General features: G+C 38.1%; 7 protein-coding genes, 2 non-coding genes and 1 further gene across 9 annotated transcripts, besides 1 other annotated feature; 4 read left to right on the top strand and 6 right to left on the bottom strand.

Annotated features, from left to right (window-relative positions):
* Nucleotides 1-48: 48 nt before the first annotated feature.
* Ecym_5450 lies at nucleotides 49-130 on the bottom strand. The gene has a single exon. It is a non-coding gene; the product is annotated as a tRNA-Ser (tRNA).
* A 474-nt stretch (nucleotides 131-604) lies between these two features.
* Nucleotides 605-1,024, bottom strand: Ecym_5449 (uncharacterized protein; the record flags this gene model as incomplete). The annotated part of the gene is made up of 1 exon (XM_003646968.1): nucleotides 605-1,024. The coding sequence occupies one exon, from the start codon at nucleotides 1,022-1,024 to the stop codon at nucleotides 605-607; it is 420 nt and encodes a 139-aa protein (XP_003647016.1).
* Nucleotides 1,025-1,393: 369 nt separating this feature from the next.
* Nucleotides 1,394-1,678: a sequence feature (solo-LTR fragment).
* A 200-nt stretch (nucleotides 1,679-1,878) lies between these two features.
* Nucleotides 1,879-1,952, top strand: Ecym_5448. Its single transcript has one exon. It is a non-coding gene; the product is annotated as a tRNA-Val (tRNA).
* A 357-nt stretch (nucleotides 1,953-2,309) lies between these two features.
* SYT1 (Arf family guanine nucleotide exchange factor SYT1) lies at nucleotides 2,310-5,198 on the top strand (the record flags this gene model as incomplete). Its single annotated transcript, XM_003646967.1, has 1 exon — nucleotides 2,310-5,198. One exon carries the CDS (start codon nucleotides 2,310-2,312, stop codon nucleotides 5,196-5,198), a length of 2,889 nt encoding a protein of 962 aa, XP_003647015.1.
* Nucleotides 5,199-5,277: 79 nt separating this feature from the next.
* Nucleotides 5,278-5,613, bottom strand: RDS3 (U2 snRNP complex subunit RDS3; the record flags this gene model as incomplete). Its single annotated transcript, XM_003646966.1, has 1 exon — nucleotides 5,278-5,613. The coding sequence occupies one exon, from the start codon at nucleotides 5,611-5,613 to the stop codon at nucleotides 5,278-5,280; it is 336 nt and encodes a 111-aa protein (XP_003647014.1).
* Nucleotides 5,614-5,754: 141 nt separating this feature from the next.
* ASR1 (ubiquitin-protein ligase ASR1) lies at nucleotides 5,755-6,720 on the top strand (the record flags this gene model as incomplete). Its single annotated transcript, XM_003646965.1, has 1 exon — nucleotides 5,755-6,720. One exon carries the CDS (start codon nucleotides 5,755-5,757, stop codon nucleotides 6,718-6,720), a length of 966 nt encoding a protein of 321 aa, XP_003647013.1.
* Nucleotides 6,721-6,801: 81 nt separating this feature from the next.
* On the bottom strand, nucleotides 6,802-7,755 carry TWF1 (twinfilin TWF1; the record flags this gene model as incomplete). The annotated part of the gene is made up of 1 exon (XM_003646964.1): nucleotides 6,802-7,755. One exon carries the CDS (start codon nucleotides 7,753-7,755, stop codon nucleotides 6,802-6,804), a length of 954 nt encoding a protein of 317 aa, XP_003647012.1.
* A 544-nt stretch (nucleotides 7,756-8,299) lies between these two features.
* Ecym_5443 (uncharacterized protein) lies at nucleotides 8,300-9,124 on the bottom strand (the record flags this gene model as incomplete). The annotated part of the gene is made up of 1 exon (XM_003646963.1): nucleotides 8,300-9,124. The coding sequence occupies one exon, from the start codon at nucleotides 9,122-9,124 to the stop codon at nucleotides 8,300-8,302; it is 825 nt and encodes a 274-aa protein (XP_003647011.1).
* Nucleotides 9,125-11,527: 2,403 nt separating this feature from the next.
* NVJ2 (Nvj2p) lies at nucleotides 11,528-14,104 on the top strand (the record flags this gene model as incomplete). Its single annotated transcript, XM_003646962.1, has 1 exon — nucleotides 11,528-14,104. One exon carries the CDS (start codon nucleotides 11,528-11,530, stop codon nucleotides 14,102-14,104), a length of 2,577 nt encoding a protein of 858 aa, XP_003647010.1.
* Nucleotides 14,105-14,210: 106 nt separating this feature from the next.
* On the bottom strand, nucleotides 14,211-21,220 carry Ecym_5441 (the record flags this gene model as incomplete).
* Between the last annotated feature and the right edge of the window lie 399 nt (nucleotides 21,221-21,619).

The following is a 21,619-nucleotide window of genomic DNA, read 5'->3' as shown; positions in this document are numbered from 1 at the left end:
TATGCCAGATGTATATATATCCTATATAAGTAGGAAAATGAAAAAAAACGACAACAGCAGGACTCGAACCTGCGCGGGCAGAGCCCAAAAGATTTCTAATCTTTCGCCTTAACCGCTCGGCCATGTTGCCTAATTAGAACTGGAATTTTTCAGCCACAAGACGGTTTTTTCGCAACCTCCATGCATGTGTGTTGTCGTAAAATCAAAAGAGCATCCAGAAGGTACTGCTAATCAGACTGAGGAGCAGCGTGTCAGAGCTGTCGGTAGACTATAAAGGGTAATTAACTACTGTAAGGATATCAGCTTGAACCTGCATATTGGTTGCTTTCATGATTTCAGGAAGTACAGCAGAAACTATATAAGACTAAACTAGCTAGATTATAACACTAGTTCCCATAAGACACTGGAGGGTAATTGTCCAGAGTAGAGACTACATAATCAGTAACTGATCCTCAACAAAGCAGTAGCCGGCATGTGACTATAGAGATGTTTCTTGGTCTGGTTCCTGACTACCATGTCCGTCAGGTTCTGTGCCCGGGGGCGTTTCGTCACAGTTAGGCGTGAACGCTGCTCCATCTCGAGAAGATCTTGGGCACCGATCACATTAACCACCCGCACCAATTAGCGGAGTAGTCTTGTCACTATATTCTGTGTAGTACCACTGCAGCGTATCATTTACTAGGTCAAAATGAACGATGTCATAAGACATTGCCGTCCTATTTAGCCCGTCAATTTCGAAACTCAGGGTTTCGTACCCATGCAGACCGCCGTCCGCACCCGACTGTCCGAACAGGGGATCATAATCATCTGATCCTGCCTTGCAATAATACAGTACTTTAAGTTCGCTTACTTCAGAACCAGTTTCAGTTAACTGATTGTGTACTTCATCAAAACGCTGCTGGATAACAGAGATATTCTGCCCTAATGTTACCTGTGCCGGTGTTGTGAAGCCTAACATCAGATTTAACACAACGACGGCTACGGTTATGAATTTGGCACCTGCCCAACCCGCACAGTCTTGCATGACGTCGTACCTGTCGCAAATACACTTCCTAAATGCCCGGATGACAGTAAAACCCTTAAGATAGCAACACTAATAACTTTTGTGACCTTTACTAGGCCTACAAGCAACGATAAAAATATTAGAAATTGACTAGTTCCCCGCGTTGATCTCTTTGGTTAAAATACCACACTAACTAATTAATTTGGGTCTCGTTATATAGTTTTTGCTGTCCCGCTGAAACCACGAAAGCAACCAACATGCATGTTTCACACTGATAGCCTTATACAATAGTTATTATCCTCACAGGTTCCTAAACTTGTGGTTGGCTCTTCTTATGTTAGCATAGTTATTGTTGTCTTCTAGCTTTTTAATTTTACTACACGACATCATATGTCGAGGGCCACTAGTTGGGGTCACGTGCTAGCTTGAACTTCTCGTCACGTGCCAACTAATACTTAGGTTGACAATCAGTTACTGTTTATGTAGTGTCTAATCTGGCTCAACTACCCTCTGGGGATCTAGCTGGACCTATATCTAATCTAATCTAGCTAGTTTGGGTCTTCTTATATAGTTTCTGTTGTCCTACTTAAGCTCTCTTGCTTACTTGCTATGCAGATTCCTAGCCGATAACAGCTCAGTGGTTATCTTGACACTTCTAACAACTCTGATTCGCTGTTATACAATGGTTATCATCTTCATAGTCTCCTAACGACTCTGATTCGCTGCTTCTTTGTCTTGTTATCGTGACTATCAACATGCTCCTTAGCCTGACTATCATAACTATCGGGATGCTCTTTTGATTTTACGACATACGACATCACGATATCAAAAAGTGACTATTTTTAGCTTTAAAGGCCCAACATACGCATAGAAGTGGTTTCGTGGTCTAGTCGGTTATGGCATCTGCTTAACACGCAGAACGTCCCCAGTTCGATCCTGGGCGAAATCATATTTTTTTGCTGGCTTTGTGGTATTAGAAGTACGATTACTGTATAGAGGTACCAGGACTTTTTCTGAAACGGTCCTTAGCATTAATTGCTTAACAAGGTGGTGGTGATCTTGAAAACATAATCCACGGGCATTCTGGGAAATTTTCCAACAAGCTTTTTTGAGACAACTGAAATATAGCATATGTGTGAATCAGCAGGTTGTATGAAACACCCTCAACTTTATATTTTATCCGAGTTCCCAGTGGGATTTTAATAGCGAGGCCAGCAAGCAGTTCTAAAGCCGGCAGTTGCAGGTTAATTAGCATAAATCTCATAAAGATCCATTCAAGAACCAAGATATAAAAAGGGCTGGTGCAATGAATCACTCGTTTACAGAAATTTTGAAGGGTAAGCTTTCAATTAGGAGAAAGTCAAACGTTCCATCTAGTTATTCATCTAGTTTGCAGCCAGAGGCAATTTCTAATCTTAAACTACCAGGCAGCGAACCGCATTTGGGTTCAGACGCAGAATTTGAAGAATTGAATTCAATCCAGGAGGAAGGGTCTATTATATCTGATCAGCGGTCCGGTGGTTTGCGACTTGATTCTCGTTCGTGCAGTTTCTTAGCAGTTTACGAAAACTCTACTCGTGGTGCCATAGATAGTCAGAATGTCGCAAAGGGAAAACTACGAAAGCTTCGTAATAGAGTGAGTAGTATACCTAATTTCCACCTACGAAATAATGCCTCAGAAAAAAAGGTTTTGGATGCTCCAATCTCAATTTCTAAGTCAAATAAGAAGAAGATATTTACAACATCCTGGCTACATTCCGTTGCGCACAAAGATAGACGAATAACTAGCCCGATTGTTCCAACGATAAATGTGACGCCAGAGCCTCCGAGTAATACTTTAGTGAGGTGCAAATCTAGGTTTCTTGCGGATACAGCATCAGAGGTACAAGATTTTTATGGCGAACGGACGTATCGAAAACGGCATCCTTCGCAGAATAGCTTTGATACTGATTATATGACTAAGTTTCAAGGTTCCAGGTTCTCATCCTTTGCCCACCCTGTGAGGGATAATTCGTTGGATTATTCACTACTCTCGGTTGAAACCCCGATTGTAACACGCGTACGTAGCAGGACTGTTGATTCAACAGATAATTCACTCTATAACAAATCCATGGACCCTATACATCGAATGAGATCCAATAGTTCTTTTTCCAATGTTACAAATCCGTCCGCAAAATATGTTAGTCAATATCGCCAACCCATGACACCACTTAACTTGTCAACTCCCAGAGATTCAATATCCTCTCATGGGGCTGCTCCTGTGGGAGCAATAACCAGCACACATTCATTAGTAAAAACTAAAAGAAGTGGTTCTTTTGCTGCTGTAATTGGCAATATAGTTTCTATGAGATCCTCAAGTGTTTTGGTATCTAGAAGACCTCCGGTTCCTCTATGTCTAGATTGTTTAGACCCACCACCAAGTGCCTCTGAATTTTCAACGGAACACGAATATATCGAAGAGCTGCTAAGTTATGGGAGGTACATTGCGACAATATTATGCAATGATGATGATGAGTTCAAACTGAGGTGTCTACATTACTACATCTCTACAGAATTTGATTTTTCCAACGAACCTTTGGATATGTCATTGCGAAAACTGCTGCTTCTATTAGATTTACCTAAAGAATCGCAGCAAATAGACAGAATGATGAAATGTTTTTCTGAGGTTTATTTCCAGCAAAATGAAGAGAATATAATATGGGGAGACTCGGAAAATATATTCAAATTTACCTTTTATCTTCTATTGCTGCATACCGATTGTTTCAATTCGAACAACAAAAACAAGATGTCCAAAATCGATTTTGTGAAAATGGTGCACGAGGATTTTAAAAACATTCCTAAGGAAATTGTTAAGTACTTTTATGAAAACATTACATCTAAGGAATTTCCCCATGTGTTGCTGCCTCCGTATCTTCCTTCAGAAGATGATCTGGATCACTATTCACTGCAAATATTTGATGGAGATGACATTTTTTCTCCCATGTCAATTATCAAGACACAGTATCTGTTGCAACGACCGGAACTGTGGGTTCAGAAGGGTAAAGCCAGTTCTATTAATTTCCTTAATGGCTCGAGTTATGTATCATCCACATCAAGTGTCATACATATTCTAAACGATGATATTGATCCTTATTACCATATCGCAAATGATTCAGTGAGTACTATTTCATTAAGAGTTGATATGGAAAAAGATGGATGTTTAATTCCTCTAATTGATATCCTTCAGGAACCTAAATTGGAATTAAGCTGTAAGAGTATAGCAACACTTACTGAAATTAAAGGTGGCTATTTCCAGATTCCTGAACATTTAACGAGTACTGTAATTGGAATCCCATTTCAGCCAATAGAGTCGTTAAAAAGTAATACAGCTCCTGAACACAGGTATTTGAAGATTATTCATATTGGGAAGCTTGAGGAGATGATGGTTAAGAAATTTTCTTTAGTCAACAACAATAAAAGGCATTCCCGAAAATTGCATCATGCTATACTAACAACTTCAGTATTCCTCCTTATTGATGGTTCTTATTCGATTAATCCACGTATTGAAACAGATGCTGCTTCAACTGTCTCAAATATTATTATTGAATGTCCCCCACCCTCTTCAATACTAAAGGTATTGGATTGTAACGGATTGTTTGCAACGGAACAGTCCTGTATTACAGCTCCTCCTAGGGATCAGAAAGATAATATACTACATATACACAGCAGCTCTAGAAATTATATTTTTAGGTGTTCATCCGATGCGGATAAAAGTGCTTGGATCCAGTCGATCAACATGGTAGCTGCAATGTCGAATTGTTATGTTAATATCCCATCAATTGCTGATACTATTGTAGCTGTTCCAAAATGGACTCTTGAAGAAAGATCCAGCAAATTAAAAGTATCCTTAGAAGAAAAGAAATTGAAATTTGAACATATCTTAACAGTGTTGAGATGTTGTCAAAATTTGGTTCCCACCAGTTCGAAGACAAAATCGCGTTTGCTGAACTTCGTGAAACAAACACAAAAGAGACTGGAGTGGGCAGTTTATGAAATTAGAAGGAACCAAATATATTTGGGTATTATTCATAATATCATGACGGTTAGCAACGAGGCATATATTCCGAGCCCATATGACCAAGCCACCATTGATGATAGTTTCTTATTTAAAAATATCCAGCATAAATCACCAGAAAAAACTGCATGTATAAAATAGAACAGAACTGGACCAAAACATAAACACCATTTAAATATATTACATATACCCACCATTATATTGTACCTATTGTTTAGGGTCAGTACCCGTTTTGTCGTTCCGTTAATTTCTTCTCAAAGTGTCTATCAGTTTTATTGCTTCCCACGTTCAAAACTCTAGGACACCCATCTCGACTTTTCTCCAACTTACAGCATTCCCAACAGTAGTAAGCATCGCTAACCCCTGGACCACCACATATGATGCATTTATTCGCCTGTCCAGAGAAGGAACATTGGTCACAGATTCGTACCTTAGAGAGTGGACGTACATTTGAATCACATATAGGGCAGCGACCATCACATCTTTCACATAGACGTCCGATATTCGAGCCTGGAAGCTTGAAGCACATTACTAAGTCAAACTGATGACGTGACATGGCTGCGTCTTTACTGTTTGCTTCTCTTTTGCCTTCTAGTGGTGTTGAAAGTTATATAAAGTATTTCCGCGCTCGGTTGAGCTATATATTCAACTTTGGTAAAAAGCATGCCTAAGTCTATAACAAAAAGTATAGCACTATATGACAGGACAGGTCAGTAAGGAATGCCCAATATGTTGGGATAGCATGGCTGACAATGTCGCTAAGCTGATACCATGTCAGCATGAGTTCCATCTGTCCTGCATCCGAAAATGGTACCATTCTAGAATTAGTGATAGAACATGTCCTAATTGCAGAGTAGAGATTCGAGAACTCATTGATATGGATCATAATGTGAATATAAATTTGACACTGCAATTAGACCTAATATTCGATGGTTTAGTGGATAATATAGGGGCCCAATTGATGAATATGAACATACGTGATGAACAGAAAATATATCAGGAGCAGAATATTGTGTTGGAGTCAGAGACACAAGAGGTGCGTTTAATGCTGATACAATGCCATATCTGTGGGGATTCAGACGCTGAGGTTGACAGATGTTGTAAACATTGTCAAAATATGTATCATGCAGGTTGCCTTAGACAGCTGAGTGCTGAGGTGAATGATAATACAGAATCGAGTGGAGGTCATTGTGCATATTGTCATGAACAACTAATTCCTTTGAATATCGGTACAAGAACAAGAATATGGAATCCTGTTGATACAGATATATACCGCGGTATGATTAGGAATAGGAATAGTATACTAACTGAAATTCTTTACGAAAGTAGTCAGTCCGCGGCTGTTGGTTCGTCAGATATTAATCAAACGTGCAACCTCGAGATGAATGACATAGATCACTCTTGGGACTGTATGGAACGTAATCGTAAGAGGAAAGAAATTGCTTACCAGGAAAAATGTCAAATTCAGCGACATGTAAGGGGGATCCTCGACGACTATTATTATGGCTGCAGGAAGATTACACGAGAACAATACACGGAGATCAATAGAAGAGTTTCACGAGAATTATACGATTTATCAGGAGGCATATATCAAAACTTAAATATGGATTACGATGAACAAGCCAGGAGGCTTATTATAAAAGAGGTAGAAAAATTAACTTAATTGCATATTGGTACATAAATTAGGCATCATAATTGCTCAACATTGTAATACCTAGGTTCCTAATGACACAGCATTAATTAATCAGGCACTTCTTCTGTGAGGACCCTTTGGCCTTCCAAATTTGTACTTTTGAGGATTAATAGGCTCTTCTAGATCAGCTTTCAAATCAAAGATTGATAATTCAAGCTCTTCCGGATCTCCTACTTCAATTGATTTAGTGATTGACATCTGATCTTTATTTTGTAAATGATTTATGAAGCCTTGTTTATTAGCAGCGTATATCATTCTTTCCTTCACTTTACTTCCTGAAGGACAACTATAAATGAAGAAGGTCTTCTCATCAGTCGACTGGTATAATGTATAACTCGGTTTTTCTCTTGTAATATTACCTACTAACTGTTTGGGAGAAGATATAGTTTTCTTCGAAGCTAAGTCAATTTGTTCGGAAGCTAAATCAATCCCAAAGGTCAACAAGTTGTTTTCGGCCAACAATTCATCCACTGCACTGGATTCTTGGATTTTGAAAGATAAGCTTGGGCCCGAACCGTTGGTTTGGGAAACTAACGGGTGGGCATCCCTCGAATGGACCTCAGAGTCTAATTGTTCGTCAATTTGCCGTTTGATAATCTCTGACTCCGTGTACGCCTTAGGACTATCCTGAGACCTCCATTGCTGCTGCACAAAATCTTTAGGTTCTGTCAATAAAGAAGTAGACAAAATGTGGTTAGAGCCAATCTGTCTTTGTAACGTATTACTGGTAGATGCAAATAACATTTTCTCACGAACATGGGCTGCATCAGGTGTGAAATTCAGAAAATGAAATCCAGTAGCCCCCCTGACAATCACATAACATGCCTTCGTCGAATTCTCACCAATATAAGATTCCAATTCTTCTATGGAATTGCATTGTGAAATATATTCAACTTCTGTGGAATCACCATTTATGCCGGCGACAATAGAAGTACCCTCTTTATTTAACCCATTTACTCTGCATAAAAGATCATCGTTTGCAACAATACCTGATTGCGTAGACATTTTCAATTGTGATCTATAGATATAGAATCTAATGTTAGACTAGACTACGTTAGGATGTTATATATTATCTTCTAGTGATCTGGATTTACTGGGTGTGCCGTGCCCCCTTTCCGCGCCATTAGATTGAGATTGACGACAGGGCTTTTCGGTAACAAAAGATCTTCGAAAATCGAATTAAACGTAAATGACAGTTATAACGACTGAGAATCAAATCATATAGGAATAAGTCGTATATACAGAGGTATAATTAGAAATGAAAGTAAAATACATGTGAGTATGATAGTCTAAGTGATAGATGTGCCTAGTAAAGAGAGAAAGCATTCATTCCGCTGTTCACCTCTATATTGCATAGTTATGCGCCCGCCTTCTTAATAAAACAAAAATACAATAAATATTAACAAAATTAATTGTAGTCGAACATAACTGGAATGCCAGTAATAATGATGCCACATAAACATAAAATAATATCCGTAATAACTGCGAGTGAAAAAGACTAGAATATATTCTTCAGCGTTAATCAAAAACCTCAGTATAAATCACTCAGTTATAACAGCATAAATTCTCCGATCCCAACACCAGGGCAGAACATTTCACGAACCGCCGATTTCCGACGAATAGCCTTTTTCTCTATCCGTCGTCTATTCAAACAGTTGCGCTGACTACCGTTTGATGCATCCAGCGAAAGTTTGCCTTCGGAGTCTCTAAAAGACAGTTTTTTGATCTTGTATTGGAATGAATCACTTGATAATGGTACGTTAGAGTCTCCTACTATACTGCTGTTTATAAAGTCTTCCAGAGAATCAGCAACAGTGTGGATAGAAGGTGTGCTGGTTGTATTGAGAACCGATTGTTGGTTCCACGGCCATGCATCGTTAGAAAAAGGCAGCAGCTGTTCCTCTGTTGTAGATGTTGTTTCAATATTCTTCCAAAAATCCTTGTTTTCACTTACAACCATATCATCAACGTTAAATATAGGCTCCCAGGTAGACTCAGACACCGTGTAAAGCTGACTCTCCGCAGAGCCGCCATTATTATTGGAAGTCTTGCGAGAGTCGCCCATCAGCGTTTCATCATCCCAATAGACTTGACGGTTGAACCGTTTGGGATAAGAGGTATTCAGGAACTCAAAATCCTCGTCGTTCTCGTCATCACATTCACTAAATGAAGAAAATTGATTATGTAGCGGAGAAAATAATTCATCCAGATCAGAATCTTCATGCTGTCCAGCAGCCTTGCTACTTCCTATCGAGCTTATGCTGCCACGCCCACTTGTCAGGCGCTCCTTGCAATTTTCGGCACCATGTTCCGATGAGATCAAATCCTCCCGTACCCTACTGGTACTCCTCTCATCCTGCTGCGAAAGAGGCATTATTAAATCTGTCGTGATAATATGATTCGTTATTTGGAAATGTTGATTTCTTTTCTTACCACCGTTCTTGGTACTAACCGTAATATTACCCACACCGTTACTCTCTGTCAGTAGCTGTTAGTAAGGGAGTCCTTACGAAATCCATCTTCGACGTCTATAAAAAAGCTGTCACGCTTCAACACAACAAATAAAACATACCCGTCTTAACTGACATAACCGTCCAGTAGTATTCTTTGGTGATATATCTTCACAAGCGTCTCTAAAAACTGCTTATATGAGAAATAACTTGAAGTTTGATTGATAATATAAAAGTAATAAACACTTTCTACTCCTGGTTATCCTTATTCACACACAAAATTAACGAGTGCCTTAACCGAATAACAAAAGAATCCAGTTATTAAGGTAAACTGAATCGATTGATGATCAATTTCGCCGCAGAACGTTGCTAAACCAAATACGGCAGGCCCACCTATTTCCACGGGGTAACACAACTTCCTGGTATTATATATATATATATATAATATTATATCCAGATTGCGATGATAACTTTCTTTTTTACTGTTATTGCTTTTTACCCCATTAAGCTTTATGCGTTACCTTATTATTACAGTCGGCTTCTCTGTGCTCGAGCACCAAGAAAAAGAAACATGACATATGATGAGCAGGCATCCTGGCCAATGCTAGAGTTGCATCTCAACGAAGACCGGTGATGCATCCCTCGAACACACGCAAAAATTAGGCTCGAATTAGAAACCAGTATCCACCATTGTTTACTGATACTTCAGCCTTCGATTGTACAGCATGCCATTTAAGATCTGCTCTTCTCATTGGGACCATGAGGATTACTGGTCGAAGGAAGCCCTAAAAGCCTTTACGGGCAAGAACGACATATCGTTTTAATTTAATTACATAATCCGTTTCTTTTGATCCTCGAGAAATTCGAAAAAGTGAAAAAAAAATTTTACTTTTTTCGTCATATTCAGTATATATATAGTTGTTCGAGAGGCAGTAGTAGTGTGAAACATATGTGAGGCCTCACTCAGCATTTTTGTTAACGTAGTTCGGGTTTCAGAAGGGGTGGTCTGCCTGCTTCTATGTTACATTTTCATAGCTGCAGGGGTTTTTGTGGGAATAAGAGAAAAAGCACGCTCTGTCTCTGCCCAGGAGGGAGAGTTCTGGATCGTGTATTATTTGAATACAGCACGGGTATCCTATATCTCCGCCTTTTCCTTTGCTATGATTAATTTTCATTTATACAATTGTTCCGACTGAATAGTAATTACTCAACTATATGTCGACAACTCTATCGTTAAGTTTCAGCCTTGTATGAGCTAGGAAAAGGTGATGGTAACTGTTTGGAGCTGCGAATCTAAGCATAATAATGTAAGCAAGAAGTGGGTTCTGATCTCCAGGAGGTTTTGCAGTGCTATGAGGCGCAAAGAAGTTAAGTGATGACTGTTTTATCGACCGGGCGGACATAATATGTATCGGGTTATCACTGGCACAGTCAGTAGGCGTGTTCCTTAGTGTACAAACTTTTCGGGACATTGGTGATTCGAGAATTGATGAATGGTCGCAACATAGCTGATTATAATTCTTTTTTGCTTTACCACTGCGATATTTCGGAGGCAGAGCCCGGGTATATCAGTTGATATACGTTCTTGTACGTGAATATCCATGGTTTCTGTGATGATTTTTTACATTCACACTGTATAAGAATGCAGTTTCAGTACTGCATTTCAATGAATACACACACAAAAAAACTGATTTAATGACTCTGATAGTTACCATGGATGTTATTGTACAATAATTGATTACTTAGCCAGTACATAATACCCCTTTGGTCGCAAACTCAAGCGAACTGCGTAAACCCAGATATAGCTCAAGTTCCCAATTCAACGGAGGCCCCATGGCCCTCCCGGTGCTTTCCATCCCGATCTTAAGCGTGCAGATTATAACAACGATTCCGTAAACGTCTGCTCTATATATACAGTCATTGTAAACGGATGTGGTTTTGTACAGCAGCCCCTGTGAGTTTTCAATTATGGCAATGAGATTCCAGTTTCTGGAGGTCTGCGTCGGGACTTCGAGAATCCTAATTCTCTATTGAATGACGTCGTATCAAGGATACCTCCTTCCGCCATTCGGGAAACGCATTTAGGAAGATACAAAATATCAAGAAGGGCACACACACTATAGAAACAGGGGTAGGTCTTCATTTTGTTGGTTGATAAGCAAAGGGTGGTCAAGGTTTTAAACAAATTACTTTGTATTTTTTCTGCAAATCTCTTCAAAAGGTAAGATTGTACCTGTGTGTTTGATCAAGCACATTCTGTGGCCTTGCCTCTCTGTTTTTTGTCAGCAGATAAAATATAACTTATATAAAGGGTTTAAACATTAAAAATGTTATCATTGTGGGTGGTAGTATTCAGTTATTTCCTAGGTGGCCTTACGTTTATTCCATTGTGCTTATTGTGTGTTTTTTATTTAACGACTAGACCAAAACATAAATCAGAAGGTGAGATTGGTTCGGAGAAGAACTGTTATGAAGAGCTAGTTGCCGTTGATGCCCTGGACCCTGAATTTAAGGTTGGGGACCTAGAGGAATTGAAGGGAGTGGAAGCGTTTAAGAAAGGGTGGGTATATGTTACAAACAAGTACTATTACCATTCTTCGGAATTGCAAGGTACTCTGGGTCCGGAAAGGGATACGCTACCTAGTCGAGATAAATTGAAACGTAAAAAGAAGTTCTATGCGATTTTGAAGCATGGCAATTTATTTCTTTACAAGAACGATGTTCACGGTACCGATGTTTTTCAGGTCGTTGTTTTAAAGAACTCCTTTGTGACTATATGGCCTCGTGATACAAGTGTCGAAATACCAGACGCCTCTTTGTTCACGAATAAAACGTGTATTTCTATTTGCCGGAATGGTAAGGCTTACTTAGACGACAATGGAAAATTGCAATTTTCAGACAGTATTATGCATGGCCCTGCAGATCAATACTTTGTCTATGTGGATAGCAATGTTGAAAAAGAAGACTGGTATTTTGCGTTGATTAATGCTTCTAAGATAAGCGTTTCGGATTCTCTGTTGGATCCATCGCTGTCTGCTACTACCGCTCATATTAGAACTAGGGATATGATGTACTTGATTCAAACTGTTAATGCAACTGAGGGCCAAGTTGCTACCAAATGGTTCAATACTTTGATATGCAGATTGTTTCTTTCCTTGCAACAAACTGAAATGCTAAACGATCTATTAAAGGAGAAGATTCATAAGAAGTTGACAAAAATTAACAAACCTGGCTTTTTGGATGACTTTAAAATCGAACATTTAGATGTAGGCAATTCTGCTCCAATGATTACCAATCCAAAATTATTAGAATTATCCCCCGAAGGTAATACAAAAGTGCGTTGTAATCTGCTCTACCGAGGAAACCTTACATTGATTATATCAACGAAGGTTAATATAAACTTGGGCTCACGATTTAAAAACAGGGAAGTAACAATTGAGTTAGCTATTACTATTAGAGAAGTGGAAGGGCCGTTGATCATTTTAATTAAACCTCCCCCGTCGAACAGGTTTTGGTATGCTTTTGAATCTGAACCAAATTTAAATATAGATATTGAACCAATCGTTAGCACACGGCAGCTATCATATAATATGATTACAAATGTTATTAAATCTAAGTTCAAGGAGGCTCTTAAAGAATCACTTGTTTTACCCTTTATGGATGATATTGTCTTTTACCCAACTCAAAACGAGGTGTATCGAGGAGGTATTTGGCAACATGATAATAATAAAGAACTGGAAGATATGCAGACCCCAGAACTAGCTGAGGATCCTGTTTCAACTATTCCTTCTAACGCAGTATCAAATAAAACTGATTATTCATCGAATCCAATAACTAATAGTGACAAAAGCAGTGTATCTAGTCAATCGCCAGAACGTAAGACGGGTGTATCTCCAAGACCCTTCTTCGATGAAGATGGTAGTACATCATCTTTACGCAAATCGATAGACGTACACCCTTCAAGTGATTCTGACAGTGCAAGTGAGAAAGAGTCGATTTCAAGCTTAGGAGAAAACAGCTTGAAGAATAAAACCATGCACAGGGTTGGCACCCTAAAGAATATGATTAAGGCCCGTGCCAGTACAGATGGAAGCATCAGATCAATCGATTCAAATTCTTCTCTGGACTCCACAGGTTCTAAAAAGTACTTCCAGAGTGGTATGAAAAAAATTGGTAAATGGTATAAAGACCAGGTCAATACTGCAAGGGAGGCTGTGACGGAATCTCAGTTGGAAGTATCGCATAAATTCAATTCTGCTCCATTTATACTAGAACCACAAAAACCAGGTGTTCCTGAAATGATTTCTAACAGGCGAACTCATCCAAGACTGAAGTCGCAATCAGATATAAAGGAAGATTTTTCAAAGCTAACATCTGAATCAAATGCCGATATGTTTGTAAATAGGGCAAGGGCTACGTCTTTTGATGCGCCAAAGTCGCCAAGTTTAAATGGACCCTATCCATTTGCACCTCAGAGCCCTATAACTCCTGCGTCACCAGTATCTACAATGTCCAGGCGGCTTTCAGTAAACAGTCAACTAGAACATAACCACTCTTCTGACTCCCTGATTGCGGATGGTCCTTCAAATCAAGTCCCAGAAATACTATCCAAAGTTCCAGAGGCGAAGGAATTTACAAAGGAAAACAAAGGAAGTGATCCCATAACTTCTACAGATGTTGCAACGGCTGCAGCGATAGCAGTTTTTCCTACTGGTCCATCATCGATCCTAGTCAATGGTGAACAAGTAGCGTTCAAATCTTTAGGTAGGAGAAGACCGCTGCCTGTAATCCCAACTGAGCAAATTGATATTAAGCAAATTGATATTAAACGTAGCGATAGTCTTGGGTCCCCAGAGCTGCCAGAGGATGTAGAGTCTTCTGAAAACCCGCCTACACCTATATGATTTATCCTTGGCTTTACATATATATATATATACGTGACTGAACAAGCTTTCTACACCCATAAGAATATAATATTATATTATAAATGTTACAATTAAACGTTAATAACTACCAGAATGGTAGCCAACCTATATACATTTGTGCCAAGTTCTCCTCGGAACAAGCCTGTTGGACAACAGTATCCACTTGTCCCTGCACACTTAAGGCAAGATCATCCCGTGGATCAATCCCACGTATTTTATTTCGTAAAACTTTCAGCGCATTTTGGATACTATGATCCATGTTTCGATCATACATAATTGTTTCAATAATGTTGACCAGTGCAATTTCATTGTTTCGCATAACTTGAACAGTTACTTCGCTTGACTTCTTGAATGTACCTTCAGTTCCTGTAACTCCAAATGCATCTAGAATATTTTGGGTTAATCTAAATGGGACAATTTCAGGAACAGGCAATGCTTTTCCTTTTTCAAAGAGACAATCAAAATCCACATGCAGAACCCTTCCTGTTTCCACATCAAGAAGTATATTTTCAAAATGTCTATCACCCAAACCCAAAATATGTCCAACCATAGCCATAACGGCATAAGATCTCACAAATACATTTCTAGCATTATACCAACGAATGGGGTTAGGAAATATCTCTAGAAACCATTGATAAAGGACAGGAGGGAAAGTATCAATACAATTTTTATAAAATCCTAGTTTTTGGTCATCTGGAATTGCCTTCCATTTTTCATAGAGTACGGATAGTGTGAATTTAATTTTCATGCTATGGTACTTCTCCATTAAAATGGAACGAATGGTGTCAACATTGGGAACGATTTCTAATAATCCACAATCTTCTCTCAAAGATAAGACGGCATAAGTTGTTATGCTTAGATTTCTCTTTCTTGAATCAGAATCTTTGGCCAAAAGGAAGCCCATTGTGTTCGCAAATTGCATATACTGATTATCTTGTCGCACATCCTCCTTTTTGCACATAATACCATAAACATGTCCATCTGAGCCAATAATGTTTATTTTTTTGGTTTCTTCAATGAAGAGAATACTTTATATTGAGGTGTAAAGCAACTTATGCTAATATTTTTAAACATAGTACCCTTCTGAAAATTATTTGATGATGAAGGGGTTAACACAGCCAAATTAATGTTTACGGGAACCACCATATTAGATGGAGCCAGTGACATATCAAACTTAAAATCATTCTCCAAAGACCTACCATTTCGGCTAGAGATATTTTTAGCCTCCTTAATGCAAACTTTAGTTAACGATTGGACTAAAGAAGTAGATGAACTAATCAAAGATGCTTTTTCTGGTAGACGATTTTTAATCGCCTTAATAATTTGATTACCGCACTGCACTCTCTTGTTTTCTTCAGAATTTAGAAGAGCAGTAATGTACCATAACATAACAGATGAATACTCTGCTGTAAGCTTTAACAGTATGTCCATAACCAAATTCGCTGATTCAGCATGATTATGAAGCAATCTTGATAACAATTGAGTCAATACAGAATACCAAATATGGGTAGAACATCGCTGTATTGCAATATCAACACACCTGCATATCTCCTTAGTGTATCTTTTGTAGTGATACTCTCTTTCATTAGAACTTGTAACCGCCAGACTTGCAATGTCTAACCAAAAAGTAACAACTTTTGGGAGTGCTTCGCGCACCTTTGCCGTGTTTTTTTCAAAAGAGGTAAGAAAGTAAGTGATAGCTTTATATTCTAAGGAACCATTTGTTATAAATCCATCTGCCTTCTTCTTCTCCAGTAGGCGGCTGTAGTAGAGTCCAAAAGAATAGTACGGCTCATCCCAATTTTTATCTAAATTGATGACTTCTTTGAATTGTTGAGATATCTGGACAGAAGTTGCGTTGTTTGACATATCTAGCCATTCTGTATACTTAAGTAATACCTTAGCACGATCTCTATCTTTAATGGACTTTATACCTTTATATCTTCGGTGAATTTCGGTGACATTTTTTAAAGCTAATTCATTTTCCCCCTGTTTCCAAAGAATCTCAGCGTATTCTAATTCTGCTGATGGATGTTCAAAACTTAATGCGTGCATTAACGAATCACTTGCAATATCCAATCTATCATCTTTTCGGGCAATTTGTGCCATTTTGAAATAAGTTTCCGCAAGATCTTTTTTAGTGAATATATCTGCCCTCATTATATCATGGCTTTTCCTCATAGACAAAATGTAGAAATTTGGTTCAAACTCAGTCCCTGCATTTTTTAATCGAATACCCAAATTTTTAGTGGCATGATTGAATTGCTGTTCAGTGTTACCAAATGAAAGAATGCTAATATCTCGTATGCCATGTAGCTTCATCAACAGATTTCTACGCTTTAATAGAGTAGTACTGTGCGATGGTGTGGTGAAATGTGAACCAATTAACCTATAACAATTTCTAGAATATTTTTGAACCTTCTCCGGGTTTCCATCAAAAACAGCCAAAAGTGATTTTGAAATATTATAATGCAGCAGTATGTTGGAATCATGAAGCTTCTCTAACTGTTCTATTCTGCGAACCCATTTGCGTAACATTGTAATATTTCCAGAAAGAGCCGCCGTTTCAATACCCATATTGTAAAATTCATCCAGATTTGGAGTTAGATATCTTGCCGCTTCCGGAATATAGAGGTCTAATTTCTGGAGCGTATGGTCATACAATTGGTGATCATACATGGATTTCAACATTTTAGTTGTTGCCAAAGTACTGTGATTTTCAATGGTGTCAGTGGGTAGATTAGATTTACCTAATGCTTCAAAACAATCTTGTGCCATTTTCCAATTATTTGAATACTGCAGTTCTTCAATTTTAGAGGTCAAACTATCCGTGGAGAACACTTTTAAAACGCCAACCACAGAGTCAATATCACCGATTTCAGCATAAGTAGTTTGTAGATACGGGAGCAGTTTATCATCTCGGACACCACTGTCACGTTGTTCACGATAATTCTGTTCCAAATACAATGCTGAACGCTCAAAAGAATTAGTTTCCAATGACTTTTGAGCCAAAACATGGAAAGGTATAATTTTCACAAATGTTTCCGTACGATCAAGCATTCTTGTATATTTTTCCTCTCGTATGGTAAACGATCCATTTTGCCTGCTATAATTCTGCTTGAACTGGCTAACCCATTTCTTACAGTATTCAAAAACTCTGAATATAGAGTCATAACACATTTTAAGGGCGTCAATTTGGAAATGATTTAAATCATATAAAGTGTAATTGAAAATATATTCAAACTCTGTGACAACATTTTGGAGATACTTTGAGTACTCGGTACCGTCCTCTGATTTTATAATTATATCCATAATAATATATGGAAGTAAGAAATCAGACAAAGTGCCATCATCCTCCCTGATCAAAGATGAGAATACGTGCAGAGGGTGATCAGGTTCGGTGGCAGTCTTTAATAAATCAAGTGAAAGATTCTTGATCCATGCTGAATACCCATCCTTGACTTTAAAAGAAGGATATACCAATGGTACATATTCTTTCCATGATTGTGCTAAGTATAATGATGATAGTAAAGGATACAACGTAGCCTTTGAAATATCATTAAACCTGTTCCACAGCTTTGATTCGTTTGGGTATAGTTCAGGTTGTAAAACATTCCAAGATGCTGAACTCAATCCACAATACTTCAGAGATTCCTGGATTACCAAAGCAACAAATAATTGCTTAGTTGGATTTTCACTTTGCCAAAAAGATGGAACAAGCCGATCATTAATAATGTTGATGAGGAATTTAGTGGTCTGAACTTGATTATCAAAGTTGCATACATCGTTATCGTAAATATTGCATCTTTGGAATTCATGTTTAGTGACATCTAACACTCCTATCATGCTGATACAAAGTGCACAGGTTTCACATATTTCAAGATCACTATTTCTGAATTTATGCGATGTATCCAACAAAGCTCCTAGTAATACTGAAATACTGTTCGTATCACTTGTAACACTTGTAATATCCATCCCATTCTGTTCCTTTTTTTCCAGGAACAATGTAATATCGTGCAACGTTTGTTTAATAACGTATATGTTATGAGTCTTCAGATTTTCAACAAAGAGATTTACCCAATTAGTGTTTTTAAGCAGTTTTGTAGCAATTCTGGCAAACTTTCCATGTCTCTCGAGGATCTTTAACTCAGGCTTATTCAATAAGGCTAAAACGATATAAGGCCTTGAATTTGTGATTAAATTTTGTTTCTTTAGTATTAGAGTATCCAGAATTTCAGTTATAGGCTGTTTAATTTTCGGACTAAAAATATGCCACTTTTGTAAAATGAAACAGAGTAGGATATCTATGACGGCGGTTAATTGATCTTCAGACAGATATTTGACCAAATACAACCAACATTTCAAAGTATTATACTGAATCTCTGATATTTCAAGTCCTGTTTGGAGACAAATACTAACTTGTGCCAAAGCAGATATAAGACAATCTTTTGAAGCGTACTTTATCAAAAATGAAATGCCGCAAATAACTCTGGATTTCTCAAAGTAGGTGGTTCTTCCTTCGATATCGTGCATATCACTTGAAAAAACTTGAAAAATGCCCAATATATTGTCTTTTAATTTCTTCTGGAAAAGATTTTCCTGATCCTGGGACCAATATTCGATATTTTTAAATTTTGAGCCACGGTACATATCTGCATTAAAGTTAGTTATTAAGAACCTAATCGATCCCAAAACGGCTTTCTCATTTTCACTTATCGAATCCTCAACTGCGTCAGTTGGTTTGTATAGCTTTAGGACTTCTGCTAGAGTTTTGTAGTCTGGTAGAAACCCCGAGATGTAACTCTTACTAAATGAAGGATCGTTGTTTAAAAATAAAGTTTCAATGGTTTCCAGGGAGAACAAACCATGTTTTACCAAAGCAACTGCAAATATATGTCGGCTGTTTCTATCTAATAGTCGCTTTTTTTGCTCAATAATCAGCGCAGGGTCATTGCCACACATTTTCTTCGATATTTCTGTTAAAACATCACCCTTATATTGGATCATAGCGTATGGAACAATATATCGCTGATAGTTTTCAAAAATAGTCTTGGCAGAGTACTCAACAAGTGACAGTAGTCCTTCTAAAGCCATTTTCTTCTCCATAAAGTTCTTTCCAACTTGCTTTAAAAGAATGGGCAAGATAGGGGACAGTAACTGATAAGGTGTTTTATTTAGTACACGCGCAATGTATTTCAATTGAGAAGCCATCATAGTATGTTCGACAAAATTAGCAGAATTGAATATATCAATGAGTTTCAAAAGTAAAAAATCAAATAGCTCGCCTGATGTGCTTAGGGTTAACTGACTCCATCCCATTAAGTAGCTTTCTGTGGCAAATGATCGAGCATTGGTCTGTAAGAATTTTATAAGTAGTGCAGTCTGTTGATCTTCAGAATTATGGAGCATAGTAATGTTCCACAATGGTATTAATTTGGTGCTCAAAATTCGTACATGTCTATTGATGTTTGTGAATGCAACTTGGAGCAGTTGAATGCACCCTGAACAATCAATTACCTCGCCTGAAGCATTCTCTGAGAGCTTGGGAGGTTGAAAATGTGCAAAAATAGAAGTTAATACGAGTAAGGTACCGCTCAGCATGGCATTACTAAAACCATTATGTTTAAAATGTGGAATGAAATGCGTCGTTAGCAATTTGAATGCCAACGATTTGGATGCCTCTGGTCTGGATGGATTTACCACAGCTGATGGTACACTAATTTTTGTTTGGTCGCAAAGTTTGCAATGAAATGAATAAGTAGATCTATCCGATTCCATACACGCTAGTTTTCTCATGATTTTTAAATACCGCGCCAAATTATAGCTCTCATTCTTTTCGAGAGCAAAGGGTATAAGTGTATCTAGCTTTCTGTACACAGCTTCTGAATCAGTTAGATCACTCACCCCTAGATTTTTGAACTGTTCAAAAACGATTGGTTTATATTTGGTTTTGAAGTTGAATAAAATTAACTTCCGTAGATTTTCTAATTGTTTATCATTTGTAAATGGTTCAAGAACAACAGAGTCACTTCTTTTTCCTGAGTTTAAAAGCCATAGCTGCAGATTTTTATCCCAATAGATATCCCTTTCTGGGCTGTAGTGTCTATCCAAGTCGTATTTTACCAAGTTAACGCATTTCATCACGACAGTAGATGGTAGCTTTATATCCATATTATCACAAGTGATCCACAAATTATCGTGAATGATTCGAAGGGCAAAGTCATAGTCCCGGATATGAGCATAAAACCGCAAAAGCAGTCTTGACCAGCTGCTGAACTCACTCTTCAAGTGACCGCCTTTCACGAATCCCTGCATAAAATCCAACGAGAATTTAATATCTACCAGATCTGGCTTTTTGACTGAAATCAAAGTATTTATCACAACAGCTACAATTCTCATCTGTATTTGTTCATATTCTATCATACTCAACTGCACAGAATCAAATATGTAGCTTATTACCCTCATCAATCTCTGAAAGTACCATTTTGACTTATTTATATTGGAAAAAGAAGCAGTGAAATACTTGAATTCGGTACTTTCCAACCATTCTAACAATATACAAAGCTGCTTCAAAAACTCTAAGAAGAGTTTTATTTCTAGTTTTCCAGTTAGCACCTTCATTAATTGGTCCTCAACTGACCGTAAATCACGAAGCAACAATTGTACAATGGTGTGTCGCCATTGTAGTCCATAAAAATCAACACATATTTGACACCAGTTAGAAAGTTTGCGCCTTATAAGCCATAAGAACTGCCTCTTATGGAAATGCACATATGAAATGCGACAAAAACTAGCAATTATCCATCCTATTCCGGATTGGCCATCATGCAGATCGCTTATCGGTTGAATAAGCAAATATGGATTTGACTCAAACAGTAGATCTAACGCATGACAGGCCTTTCCAAACACTTGTTCATTCGTCTCATGATCCATAAGTTTCTTTATCAAAGTCGTAACAACCTTGGCAGACTTCGAATCCCTATCAGGGGAAGCTTTCGGCGGAAATTCGTTAAAATATCCATTCGAAGTGGATGAAGCCCTTGCTGACTGTATAGCCACAATCAACTCATCCAAGTACTTAGTATGTGAGTCCATCACGCCCCTCTCGTTACGATGATGCCTGCCTGTCAGAACTCTAGACCCCTAATATATACTCTATACTGTTTCACAAAAGTAAAGGTCCTAGAAAGACGATTATTGCCCGCCTGGTTAGCGTCTGTATTGAAGCTTCCTTAGTTCATTATCTTGAAGCTTGAAGGTAGGCAGCTTTTTTACGCGTTCGTTAAAATTCAATTCGCAGTAAAAGTTCCACCATTCCAATACAAATAAATATGTGCGAAACATGTGAAGTTGATAGAACTAACAGCTGGCTATAACTTCGAAATGCATGTGCACTGACTTTTATTGTCATTACTTCAGTACATGACTATATATTCGCTGTATAACTTACTGCACGCCAAACTCCCAGGCTCCATGCTGTGGTGTATCTATGCT

The sequence above is a fragment of the Eremothecium cymbalariae genome, chromosome 5 (genome assembly GCF_000235365.1).
Source record: "Eremothecium cymbalariae DBVPG#7215 chromosome 5, complete sequence".
Classification (NCBI taxonomy): domain Eukaryota; kingdom Fungi; phylum Ascomycota; class Saccharomycetes; order Saccharomycetales; family Saccharomycetaceae; genus Eremothecium; species Eremothecium cymbalariae.
Note: the sequence above shows the minus strand (reverse complement) of the source record. Positions and strands in the feature narration are given on the sequence as shown.